General features: G+C 45.0%; 1 protein-coding gene and 1 long non-coding RNA gene across 2 annotated transcripts; both read right to left on the bottom strand.

Annotated features, from left to right (window-relative positions):
* Nucleotides 1-2,375: 2,375 nt before the first annotated feature.
* LOC120974749 (uncharacterized) lies at nucleotides 2,376-4,032 on the bottom strand. Its single transcript, XR_005770092.3, has 2 exons — nucleotides 3,766-4,032; nucleotides 2,376-2,850 (listed from the first exon to the last, which is right to left on the bottom strand). It is a non-coding gene; the product is annotated as an uncharacterized lncRNA (long non-coding RNA).
* Nucleotides 4,033-6,943: 2,911 nt separating this feature from the next.
* Nucleotides 6,944-9,618, bottom strand: LOC109753576 (flavanone 3-dioxygenase 3-like). Its single transcript, XM_073509316.1, has 3 exons — nucleotides 9,336-9,618; nucleotides 7,865-8,103; nucleotides 6,944-7,769 (listed from the first exon to the last, which is right to left on the bottom strand). The coding sequence occupies exons 1-3, from the start codon at nucleotides 9,501-9,503 to the stop codon at nucleotides 7,190-7,192; spliced, it is 987 nt and encodes a 328-aa protein (XP_073365417.1). The 5' UTR covers nucleotides 9,504-9,618; the 3' UTR covers nucleotides 6,944-7,189.
* Between the last annotated feature and the right edge of the window lie 2,822 nt (nucleotides 9,619-12,440).

The following is a 12,440-nucleotide window of genomic DNA, read 5'->3' as shown; positions in this document are numbered from 1 at the left end:
GCACTCCGCCTCCTCCTCCGCCTCCTCCTCCGGCGAGTGATCAGGGCACTCAGCCTCCTTCTCCGGCGCGTGGCGGCACTCTGCCTCCGCCTCCTCCTCCGGCGAGTGATCAGGGCACTCAGCCTCCTTCTCCGGCGCGTGGCGGCACTCCGCCTCCTTCTCCGCCTGCGCCGGCGCGCCAGAGCAGCCAGCCTCCTCCTTCTCCGCCTCGTCAGCAAGGGCGGAAGAGACCCGCCGCCGCTCCGCCTGCTCCGGCGCGTCGTAGTCCTTCTCCTCCGCCTCGTAAGCAAGGAAAGATGACAGCCGCAGCCGCTCCGTCTGCTCTGCCGGCGTCTAGCAGTACAGCTGCCAGAGGCGGGAGGCAATACAGATTCGGTCCTTCTCTGAAGACTCCAGAGAAGTTACCATACGAGAGGACCGAGGAGGAAACCAGGAAGATCGTGCGAGCCGAAGTGACAAACTTCTTTGAAGGGGTGAAAGCAAAGAAACATCCACCTCCGGAGGAGAAGGTAGATCCGGTGAAAGCAAAGCGCACTCTGGCTGCCCTGACAAAACCACCGAAGTCTCCGCCGAAAGGCAACTATGAGCGCATTCTTGCAAAGACATATGCCGAGCGGAGCGGTCGGAAAGTACTGTCAGTGATCAAAGGTTAAAAGAACGACGAACCGGGAAAAAAATTGCCCAGCTCGGCGAACAAGCGAACCAATCGTGCCCCCCGCTCAAGGAGTCTAGCGACATCGTCGCTAATGATCCGAGGATGGTGGCCGGTTATAGCAATCTTGGAGATTACCTGTCCGACGATGTACGTTATGAAATCATGAAGGTCGACGAACACAAATACCATTACGGGAAGCCTCTCGTCAAAGATGAAAGATCTCTATCAACGATGATGCGAAGATTACATGATTGGTACATGAAAACCTGCAGAGAGTCTGATGGGATGAATACATTGACGCTGAGAGTTAAACCGGAGCATGACCTCGTTGGAATTGATCTGCTGAATGTTCCATTTGAGGATTTCTTCCAGTTTTACAATCAAAAGGCCCTCGATAAAACAACGATCACTTGCTACTGTCTGTAAGTAGTACTACTTCTGTCATTAAGTTTCTCTATATAGGTCAGCTCTTTCATTGCATGTATTTATAATTATCCTCACTATATTATGCAGATTGAAGATCGCCGAACTGAAGAAAAGACAAATCGGTGATATTGGGTTCATTAACACAAATCTCATAGATGCATATACGGTTGAAAAACATGCCAAAGAAGCCGAGGCCAACTTGCTACGATCGTTGGTATTAAATCAAAACAAAGATATAATACTCTTTCCTTACAACTTCAAGTGAGTGTTACTGTCTTGTGCATATTCGGTTTCCCTTATTAGTCCAGGTTATGGTAATGTATTGATGACTTATGCATGCATGCGCAACTTCCACTATATTCTCCTAGAGATTAAGCTTGAGCAGGGAGTAGTAAACGTCTTAGACTCGAGACGAAAAGATCCCCAGGACTATGCGAACATGACTCAAATGCTCGAGAAGTAAGTTAAATCAATCATTATCCACCATATCAGCAACTTTGTTCATTTCCTGATATCAAGTAATTGTTTTCTTTGTCTGGCAGGGTTTGGAGAAAATTCACCACAAAAGCTCCGGGACTGCCGAAGAAGCTGCAATTTAAACACCCGAAAGTAAGTACTATAGTAGCATGTTCCGCGCATCTCCTAGTGATTCAAGCGCTAGTTTCATCAATACCATTTAGCATGCTTGCTTATCAGTTTGATTGACCTCTATTTCTTGTAAAGTGGTTGTGGCAGGAAGCCGGGAATAATTACTGTGGATACTACGTTTGCGAGTCTATCCGCTACACGACCTGTGAGCGAGGCTACTCTGACGAACAATATGAAGTGCGTAAGCAATAATATTCACAATTTTATTTTATTACCATCATTTCTGTTGAGTTTCATTTATTCATATATATATGTATTGACCCCCTTCTTCAAATTAGATGTTTCGGAAGCGGGATGAACTCCTAGCACCAGATCGTATGCGAGCAATTCAAGAGGAATTGGCGGCATTCTTCCTTCACCACGTGATCGCTGAAAACGGAGAATACTATGTGGACCCTGTGTTCTTACAATTTAATTAGGAGATTGTGTTGTAAGAGATAATTATTGTATATATGTAGCCGGTAGTGTCGGATAGATATACGAGAACTTGTTGTTCGACCAATCTCTCGGAGAAGGAGAGGTGGTCGATATCACTTCTCTCCGTATGCATATGTTCATGACGATCTTCTGTTTCCTTCATTTGATTACTAGCTAGCGTGTCTAGTCCTCTCCATACGTATATAGTACGTAGCGTCGACCAAGCACGGAGATAAGAGAGGACACTTCTCTCTATTAATTAGCTAGCTAACACAATATATGAAACACCTAAATTAACCCCCCAAAAACCCAACCCCCCCTTCAAAAAAAAACAAAAACCCCAGCCCCTGAAAAGCTGACGCGTGGATGCCTATTGGTCCCGATTGGTGGCACCAACCGGGACAAAAGGCCCTGCCTATTGGTACCGGTTGGTGGCACCAACCGGGACCAAAGGCCCCCCTGCCTGGGCTGGCAGCAACGGCCACGTGAAGGACCTTCTGTCCCGGTTCATGTAAGAACCGGGACTAAAGGGTTAGGGCTTTAGTAACGACCTTTAGTCCCGGTTCGAAAACCGGGACAAAAGGCCCTTACAAACCGGCGTATGCAGAGAAGTTCTTGCAATCTTAAGGAAGGGAAGACTTTGAGAAAATCTTCTTTTGTCCATCTGTAGTCCTGATGTTTCCCGTTGTCAGAGCATCATCCATCTACAAATACAAGAAAAACAATTATAGTTTACATCACAAGGCAAGAAATAGAATCTATATACTAGGACACTTCCTATTGTTCCCTGTTAAAATACTTTTTGTGCACTATGTTTTGCTTTCTCAAATATTAGTGCTTGGTATAGCACATCAGCTACATATATCCTTGTTTAATCTGTATTAAAACAGTATAATGTTGATTATGATTTATGAAGAAATGCATGGCCCACATATCTTACTTGCCGGTCCTGGCGTGCTAATGTTGTCATTTTTACTTGGCACTGCTCTCAAAGTGTGTACTCACAATTAAAATGGATGTATACCGTCATCTTTAATACTTTGAGAGCTAGTTTTACATATAACTGGAACATGTTATTACTGGAAAGATCCAAAGTACCATGAATCCAAATTTGGATATGCCGATAAATGGACCAATTTCATTTTTTTTCTGTCTAGTACAATCAGTTTACTTCCTTTCAAGCTTGTCAAGCTAATGACTCTGTATATCAAACTGCGGGTACTGAAATTTTTAGTGAATTATCGTAAACTTCAAGACCCTAAGACTATCCAACCGTCCTCAACCTTCCAACTTAGTTCTACAGAGTACTTAACAGTGAAACAAAATTTCCAAATTAGAGTACGAAACCACCAAGAACAGGAGCAATACACCATCAAATCGAAGTTACTAAATGCATCATGCACACACAAGCAGATTTGACATGAACAAGTGCAGGAAAATAGAACTGTACAGATAAATTAAACTGGGATGCAACACAAATAGCAAACAAAGTTAACATCTATTTGCCGCTGACAAGGGGGAGGAGGACACGAGGTGATCCTGGTGCGTGAGAGAGAGAGAGAGAGAGAGAGAGAGAGAGAGAGAGAGAGAGAGAGAGAGAGAGAGAGGAGGCGACGAACCGACAGCTACCGAAGATTCAGATGAGAGGTTGCGAGCCTGTACGAGCACACTGCGGGGTGGAGCATAGTAGCGGAGGAGATCTGATTTGGTCTGCCTCAAACCGCGCCGCCGGCGACATGACAGTCAGGAGCCATCGGAGATTTTCTGACTTCGCCTAGCTTGAGGATGGATCTGGGCCGCCGCCGCCGCGGCCGCCAGCGTTGGGGATGCCGCTCTGTATGCGATTGGGATTGAACGACGAAGCCATCGAGACTGAATTTGCTTGCAGCAAAGGACCTTTTTGCAAATTATGCAGACAGATCGCTCCACCTAAATCTGGGCCATCAGTCTCCCATCGGGTGGTCTAGATCTATTTTTTCTATTTTTCTACCACAAGCATGTTTTCTATTGTAGTTGCTCCCGTTGGTTAGCTTGTTTGTTGTTGTGGCAGGTTCTGGATCGTAGGTTGTCCAGTTACCATTTTTTTAAATAAACTCTGTAGGATGTAGGTGAGTAGGAGTGTGCCATCCATGCTTATCTTGGAGCAGATGTGTCCACGGTCCACCCACCATTCAACTCGTCGGTCCGCTTGTTCTGGCACAGAAGTTTAGAGCGTGTTTGGTTGCCAGTAAAATAGACATGCAGGTTCTGGGAAGTCAAATCCAAGCCACGGGGCGCGTTTAGTAGACAACATATATTCCAACCAGATCCGCTGGATGTAGTATTTTTTTATGTTGGGCTGTTTGGTTATATGCAAATACTGTATAGCTGAAAGCGCTTGAATCGACAGCTCAGGCCAGTGCGATGCTCTCGATCCCACATGGATGGCTCCGACCACAGTTATTCCCCTCTAATGACCTTTTTAATCTTCTCCACCTCTTCTACATAACATTTTGAAGAGTGGTGTCTCCTAGATTGGTTAGGTGTCACTTGGGAGCCTCCAAGATCTTGTGGAGTTGAACCAAGTAGTTTGTATTCCCGCAAAAAAAAGAACCAAGTAGTTTGTAAGGACAAGGAGATCACCTACTTCGTGAAGATCTACCCGAGTGAGGCTAGTTCTTCATGGACGTAAGCCATGATGGAATAGACAATGTTACTTCTTCGTGAACCCTTCGTGGGTGGAGCCCTCCGTGGGTTCAAGTCTTCATCAACGTGGACGTATGATAGCACTACCTATCGAAACCACGCAAAAAATCACCGTGTCTTCATTGTGTTTGATTTCTTTGATCTCTCCTTTACGTTCATATGCAAAGTCTTTACTTTCCGCTGATTAACTCTTAGATTTGCATGTGTAGGGTGTTGCTTGACTTGATAGAATTGCTAAAACTTGCCTACAATTAAAATTAGAAAATGATAATTTTTTATTTTGTCAAATAGTCTAATCACCCCCCCCCTCTAGACATACTTTTGATCCTACAAGACCCTTGTCCATTTGGGAGCGAGGCCCACCACCACTACGACTGAAGCTGACGACAACAAGGGTGTCACATGGGGGGGTGGGGGGGTGGGCTAGGGTTTTGACCCCCGTGCCACCATAGGAGGTGCCACGTGGGATGACCAAACAATCTCGGAGAGGCAAAACTCTTTTATGGTAGCTTCTTTTTTAAAAATTTGATGTATGTAGCAAGAGAATAAAGGAAAAACTATTGTATGGTATCTCATTTTTTCAATTTTGATATATGTACCAAAAGAATTACAAGAAGTATTTGTTCAAAGTCATATGTTGGCATGCCATATCTTCTATATCCAAATTACTAACCACACTACATATTTCTGTCAACATGGATGCATGTCATCTTAACTTACAACATGCATGGAGAAGGTCCACCACAACAGAGGACTATGCATAGGAAAAAGACACCTCATCAAGTATGATATTTTCCATCCTATTATTTTACTTACATTTAATGATTTTTTAAACATTAATGAATCAAATGCAATAAATCATATGTACTTTTAGTTTTAGTTCTCATATTATTACTCCAAATATTCATGTTCCATTCAATCATATCTCATTGAAATATATTGCAAAAAGACGTCCTTGCAACAATGTGCAAGGTATCGTTTACTATCTGTGGCGAAACTATGTTGACTAGTCGTACGTTGAAGTTGAGATAAGTATACATGGCACCACACATATCTCATACTAGATAGAACCAACAATGGCCAAGAGAGTTCTTTCGCTCCCTCTCATGTGAAAACGATGGCTAGGGCGAAGAACTCGTCCCCTCCAAGATCTGTCGATGAGGCTGTGAATTCGGTTCCCTGCTATCTGCCGCTCTCATGGTCGGTGGCTGGGAAGGGATCTCGATGCCTTGGTTCCAAATATTAGTTTATGTTAAGATTTTTTTAGTCTTTACCGTGCCTAGGCGGATGGTGATGCTTCATTTTCAAGTTGGCCTTCTCAGCTTCGATCATCATCAAGTTCGTCCGTCGATATAGTGTCGATAAAGCTCCGTCGTCTACTTCGAGTGGCGAGGTTAGGGTTTCACATCTTGAGTATACTAACCGCCTTCAGTAGAGCAGCAATGAGAGTGACACATTGACACTCGTTCCGGCAACGGTGGCAATTGTTCGGTGATCCATGACCTCAATGTAATTTGGGTGTTCTATATGAACTTTTATATAGATCCATGTCATTTTAAAAAAAGAAAGAAAATTACTCCTCCATCTTATAATGTAAGACATTTTTATACCCGTCAAAAAGAATATCTTATTGGACGATGGGAGTAATTGTCAACATAGCTATAATTGACGTTGACTTGTGATGCAGAGCAACCTTGTAGACGCCTAGAGCTGACAGAGACAGCGCGTGACATCTCCTCGCACGTTCTACTCGTCGCCGCCGCCGCATGAGCTCCTCGTCCTCGCCGCAGCAGAGAGGGGCTTGGGCTCCTACCTGCCGCTGCCAAGGTTGGTTCCTCTTCCATCTCGATCTCGTTCCCATGGAGGAGCCGCAGTTCGACCTTGGCCTTGCTAATTTGATTCTGCAACAGGCGCAAGTTGGGCAGCGAGCTTGGATCTGATGGGTTCACCCAACTGCTTCCGTACTGAATTTTTCCAGCGTTGAACTGTGGATTTGTTCCCCTCCGGCATGTCATAATTCTGTAAGCGACTAAACCGGAGACTGAGCTAGAATAGGAGAAAATGGCAGAATGACACAATAATGCACTCTACACAGTTACAAGTAGCATGCTCTGGAATTCCAATCTCAGCAGTGGCATATGTCCCATTCTGTAATTAAAGGATTGGAATGAAGTGAAGAATAACTCATTACCTAGTTACAGACCCAGAAAAGGGAAAACAACAGGACAGCAAACAACAACTTCATAGATCAAGGCAAGTAATACAGATTCCTTACATAGCACTATAACAGATAAGTAGTCCGGAACACATAGGGATGAAGCACTGTTGTAGGCATAGAGCTCATCATTTTACCCCCTTTTATGCTCCTCGCACCCTAAGGCTCTCAAGAAAGTTCCGGTGCTTATTGTCCAGATTGCTTGTGAGATAGTTGAGGAAGTCATTAAAACTGCTCGCGGTGTACTTTTCAGGATTCTGCTCATTCACGAGCTCTCTGGCACTGGAGACCTTCTCATGCATTGCGAAACCATTAATGCTAGCCATGGAGATCCTTGCCTCTTCAGGATTCAGAACAGCTCGGTGCACAACAGTCTTGATTCTGCCATTGCTCAGGACTTCCATGTGGTCTCCTACGTGGACATGCAATGCATGTGGGAGTGGCTGGACCACTTTCCAGCTGTTGCTGTTGCGGTCGACGACCTCCAGGCCTCGACAACTTGTGAACAAGATGGTAAGGAATCCATAATCGGAATGCGGCGCCAGCCCTATCGCTGTATCACCTTCTGATTCTTTCGGGTAGCAATTCACTGACATTAGCTGCAGTCCTTGCTCAAATTTCTCATGCTGGTAATCCTTGCCCAATCCTAGGCCTTCTAGTATGGCTTCCATTAGTTGCAAGGCCACCCTCCTTAATTCAGTAGCAAAATTTCCCATATACTCCCTGTTTTTAATACATGAACAAAAGAGTTATGTCAGACATTACACAATTAGTGCTGTAGTTCAGGATTGCAAGAAGATTTATAGAAAGTATTTTGCCTGTAGATTGGGGGTTTTTCCGGCCAATATTGCACCCATTCACTCAGGGGATGGGCATAATGCTTTAGGTATGCCCGTGACATACTAATGCCGTCCTTTGAGCTGGTGTCATATCTAACAGGCCGTCGGAGGTCGTCTGATGCAAACTCTTCCTTTGTCTCACTTGGCAGTTTGAAGAAATCTGAAGCTGCGTCAACAGCTCCATCCATGACAGATTGACTGATCCCATGGTTTATAATCTGCAAAATGGAGATAGGCAAGTAAGCTTTCTTTGTTCCCTTGCACCTGCTTGTTAGTAGAGACAGAGTGCCCAAGCAGGGTTCATGAAAGGCCATACCTTAACTCTAGCGTAGCTACATAGCCTTAAGTTCTCCTCTAATGTTTTACAATTTTAGTAGTGGTCCTTGAGAACCTTGATATTGCTTATATTTGAGAGTTGAAGCTGGAAACATTTTATATGCACAGAAGGCACCCCCTGTATAAATGATTTGTAATTTCTCGTACTGAGAGGTCACCCTGTCAGAGAACACGCCTTAGTAATACTGTTTGCTGCCTTGCTATGTCCACAAGTACCCATAGGACAATGATGCAGTTGTTAAAACAAGCCATTTAGGCCGACCCCGGCTCCCTGTTGCTCTAGAACCAGACATTTATATTGAGTAGGCTTAGGCCCTGTTACAGATTTACAACTACAAAGAATGAAGGAAACTGAGATGCTTGAGCATACATGTTGCGTAGATACTTCAGAATATCTTTTCTAAATTTTATGAAGACTAAATTACAGATCAAAACTTCACAAGTGCACTCAATACTGAAATGTTACATCATAAAAAAAGATTAAGAATGTAACAGGAAAAGGGATTATCTACAACCGTCAAGTGCTAAAATGACCTTCAATGTAGTACTGATGTCATTGCGGTGATAACTGAAGGACGAAATGGGGACTGAACTTGTTAGCTTCATGTTATTTGTCAGTTTCCATTTAACCAAGTGACAAAATGTAGCTGGTCCTCTGCGTATCGTACAGTTTTTGCCACTCCCTGTTGCCTCATACAGTCACGTGATGTGTTCTAGCATACTTTATATAGACTGTTTACACAGCTCATACTCTTCATTTTGGGGGCCAAAAGGAGGATGGAGCTCATCAAACTATTTAGCTGAGCATAGTCAGTTTGCTCCTAAGCTACGGTGCGTGTACTAGTACTAACATACGATGCTATCACAGCTAGCCGCGGGATTTCGAAGGTCGTCATAGCTCCTAATTTTCCTGTAGTCACTCTTTTGCAGTGGTTCTTCAACTACAAATTTAGTTTGGTTTCCTTGTTTATCTGCCTGTATGGTCGTCTTCTGTGGTCAGCATTGTGGACACAAGTGGCAACGTTATCCATTGCAGTTTGGAAAAGATACATGCCAAGGCAAAGGCAGAAAAGAAAAAGACACGAAGGCGTGGCAAGGTTATCAAGGAGTATACCTGGAAGTATCCTAGATCACGGCATGCTTTGGTGATATCTTCAACCACGCAAGCTCGTATCGCTGGATCAAGGTTGAGATGACCCAGGTTGATCACTGGCATTGGCGGCGGGTGGAGGTCATCAGACGGGAGCTGCTCCTGAGGGACAGTCCTCGAGTCATCAGACATGTTGACTTAGTACTGTACAAGCACCAGAGTCCAATTGCAGTATCCCACTTTACTCAGAATAGAAACAGGATGAAGTGTTCCTCTGTGGTGCAGCATCTACTTATAGGCAGCTTCATTCCAGGTAACGCAGAAAACCACTCTTTTGCATCGCTCTTCAGATATAGCGGTATTGGTATCTTACATGGTCTGATCCTTCTCACTTGGACAGTGCCTGCTCATTCCAAATAAGTGGTCAAGCCATTCATGTCCATGCGTGCATGCACTTGGCAATATATATATAATTATCTGTCTATGGGAAGCTCCTACGCGGGGCCTACGTCGGGAACAGGAAGAGCCCGACAAAATGTGAATATTCATTCATGTCGCCCGTGTGCCGCCGCATAGCAAATTGGGAATATCTTAATACCGCGCTCTGGGCCACTCATTCGCTCTTTCGTCACACATGCTCCATCGTCCTGGTATGCAACTGGCTGTTGTTTAGGACACAATTATGAAGTTGTGTCTTGGCCTATATATTTCTTGCTCCTGGTATGCAACTGGTTTTTGTTTAGGGCACAATAATGAAGGTATCTCTCGGACACAAGTTGTTTCTGCCAATGTTTCTGGTGCTGTCCAGGGTGTTGCTTCATGGAGAGGCTGGATGGATTCCCTCATTGGAAACTTCGGCTATCCCTGCAGTGTCAGCAAATTGGGAGTATCTTAATCCTACGTTCCATGCCGCCTACTTCTTTCCTTTGTTCCTGTTATGCAACTGGTGTTTGTTTAGGAGACACAGCAATAATAAAAATATCTTACTGATGCAACTTGTTTCTGCCCATTTTTTCGCTGCTGTCCTATCCAGTGGGTGATCATGAAGGCTGGAATCCCAGACGCAGCCTGGGGCTACTCGTTAAAACCCTTTGGATGGTCCCCAAAAAAGTTCAGTTTTGTCGGTTCCCACAGGGCGACGCCTCTCATGTCCTGTCACGCAATTTTCACCCCGCTTACGCGTGCGGCGCAGCTGGGATTTTCTTAGGTGCAGCGGCGATGATGTTGTATGGCAAGTGGTCTTCGCTGCTGGTGGTTCGGGTGCAGCCTGACCAGGAGGGGCTCATGGAGACTGTGGAGTGCTGCTGCTGCTGATCTGAATGGAAGCTTGGCTTAGTTAATTGGTGCAGTTGCAGTCGGCGAAAAGGGCTATTTTTGGTGGTTCTCGTAGGCTGCCATGTTATATACTTTTGTGATAGCAGATAGCTTGGCCAGAGAGGGTGGACGCGGATGAGCCGCGTCTTTGCTTGGTTTTGGATAAGAGCCATCATCCCTACCACTACTCTCGGCGTGTAGCAGGTACATGTGAGCATTGAGGAACTTCCTCTCCTGCTTCTTTTTTTACCTGGTGAAGATGAGCTGCAAGTGCTGTGTTGCCTCTCGCTCCATCCGCGTCCTCTGCGACGAAAGTGTTTCGTTGCCTCTCGCTCTATCCGCATCCTCTGCGACGGTGCCAGGAAAGGACGCCGCACCGGGGGTTGTCCACTTGTCTTGGCACGAAAACTTTGGCCGTTTATGAAAATTTGGGCCATGTGCAGTAGTTTGTATCTGTTGGTGTTGGTGTTGGTGCTTAGTCTCGTCGCGATCCTCTCGTATCTTAATTTTGGTTTGCCTTGTATTTCAATTCGGTTGTTTTTATCAAGAACATAGTTGCATCTTAATTCTAGTTCCCCCAATTGGTGCCCTCGGTGATTTTTATCTACAAGCACTATCTAACATGCAAGCAAAAAATGTGTGTGTGGCTCCGATACATATACAAGTGAGCGTGTGAGCAGTAGAGGTGTGTGTGTGTCTCCACGATCCACGCAAGGTTGAATCATGCTTTGCTTTCGTAGCGGCGGTCAAATTGGGGTTGGTGCCTTGCAACTGGTTCCAGAGAGATGGTTGTTGCCTGCTGCCTTCTTGGACAAGTTTTTCTTTTATGAGCGCTAGAGGGACGAGCTAGATACCTTTTATATATGACAGGTGCTAGAGAATAGAAATTGCATACTTTTTGCGTTGGATCATCCGATGAAGTGGATGCATACATATACCCTCAAGTGGCAGTTTCCTTGTGGTGTAATGTGTAGGTTGTAGAGCATTTTTTCTTCCAATTTGGATACTGATTTCTTCTTCAATAAAACCATCCGCTTTCTTCTGAATCTAGTATACCAATTTATATCCCATAATGTTTTTGGAGCCGGTGTAAGGATAGAACCCATGTTTGATTTTGGTCTAGGGCATCTTGTTTTTTCCTAGTCCCAAGGAAAGGACTAGAGACATAGCTTACTCTCTTATTAAGTAGTAGTAAGTAAAGAGAGTTGAACCAATTCCATATGACCTTCACATCCACTCCAAGCACAACTTGCACCCTGATGAACGTCTGCAGCTTTGTCGAGCTCAGCAGAGAATTGAACTCGGTGGTTTTCAATGACCCCGCCAACAAGATATTGTGGATCCTAGAGCCCTCGGGCAAGTTCTCTATCAAGTCGATGTATGCCAAACCATCGCCCGGTCTTACTATTACACATGTTAAACAATTCTGGAAAGCGCCGATTCCTCTTAAATTTAGGACCCTCTTATCTGGCGACTGTTCGCTGCGAGGGGGTGGCATTTGCGAATGTTTTGATGAAATTTTTAGTTGTGTGTGAGGTGGCAGTTTCTTCAGACCGACATGACATTTTCTGCCCCCCCTCCCCACCCCCAACAACTAAAATTGTCAGAAAAAATGTTCGAACTGCCAACCTCTCCCAGCGAACTGTCAAGCTTGGAGAAATCGACTCCCAGTGGCGGCCAATATCCTGGTTAGGCAGGGCCCTAGCGATGGCAAATGTGTCCTATGTGGCCTTGAGTAAAATGTTGACCACATCCTCTTCAACTGCCATCCATCCAAGGGAGCTGTGCCCGTCAAGGACTGTGGTGTACGTGGAA

Source organism: Aegilops tauschii, chromosome 2 (assembly GCF_002575655.3).
Source record: "Aegilops tauschii subsp. strangulata cultivar AL8/78 chromosome 2, Aet v6.0, whole genome shotgun sequence".
Lineage (NCBI taxonomy): Eukaryota > Viridiplantae > Streptophyta > Magnoliopsida > Poales > Poaceae > Aegilops > Aegilops tauschii.
This window is presented reverse-complemented; position numbering and strand designations above follow the sequence as displayed.

What these genes read in the sequence shown, in the direction of transcription:
- LOC109753576 (XM_073509316.1), bottom strand. Translation starts at nt 9,503, where the DNA reads ATGTCTGATGACTCGAGGACTGTCCCTCAGGAGCAGCTCCCGTCTGAT. An exon ending in GTGATCTAGGATACTTCCAG is followed by an intron (nt 8,104 to 9,335) that starts GTATACTCCTTG and finishes TCCATTTTGCAG; the next exon opens with ATTATAAACCATGGGATCAG. An exon ending in GAAAAACCCCCAATCTACAG is followed by an intron (nt 7,770 to 7,864) that starts GCAAAATACTTT and finishes TATTAAAAACAG; the next exon opens with GGAGTATATGGGAAATTTTG.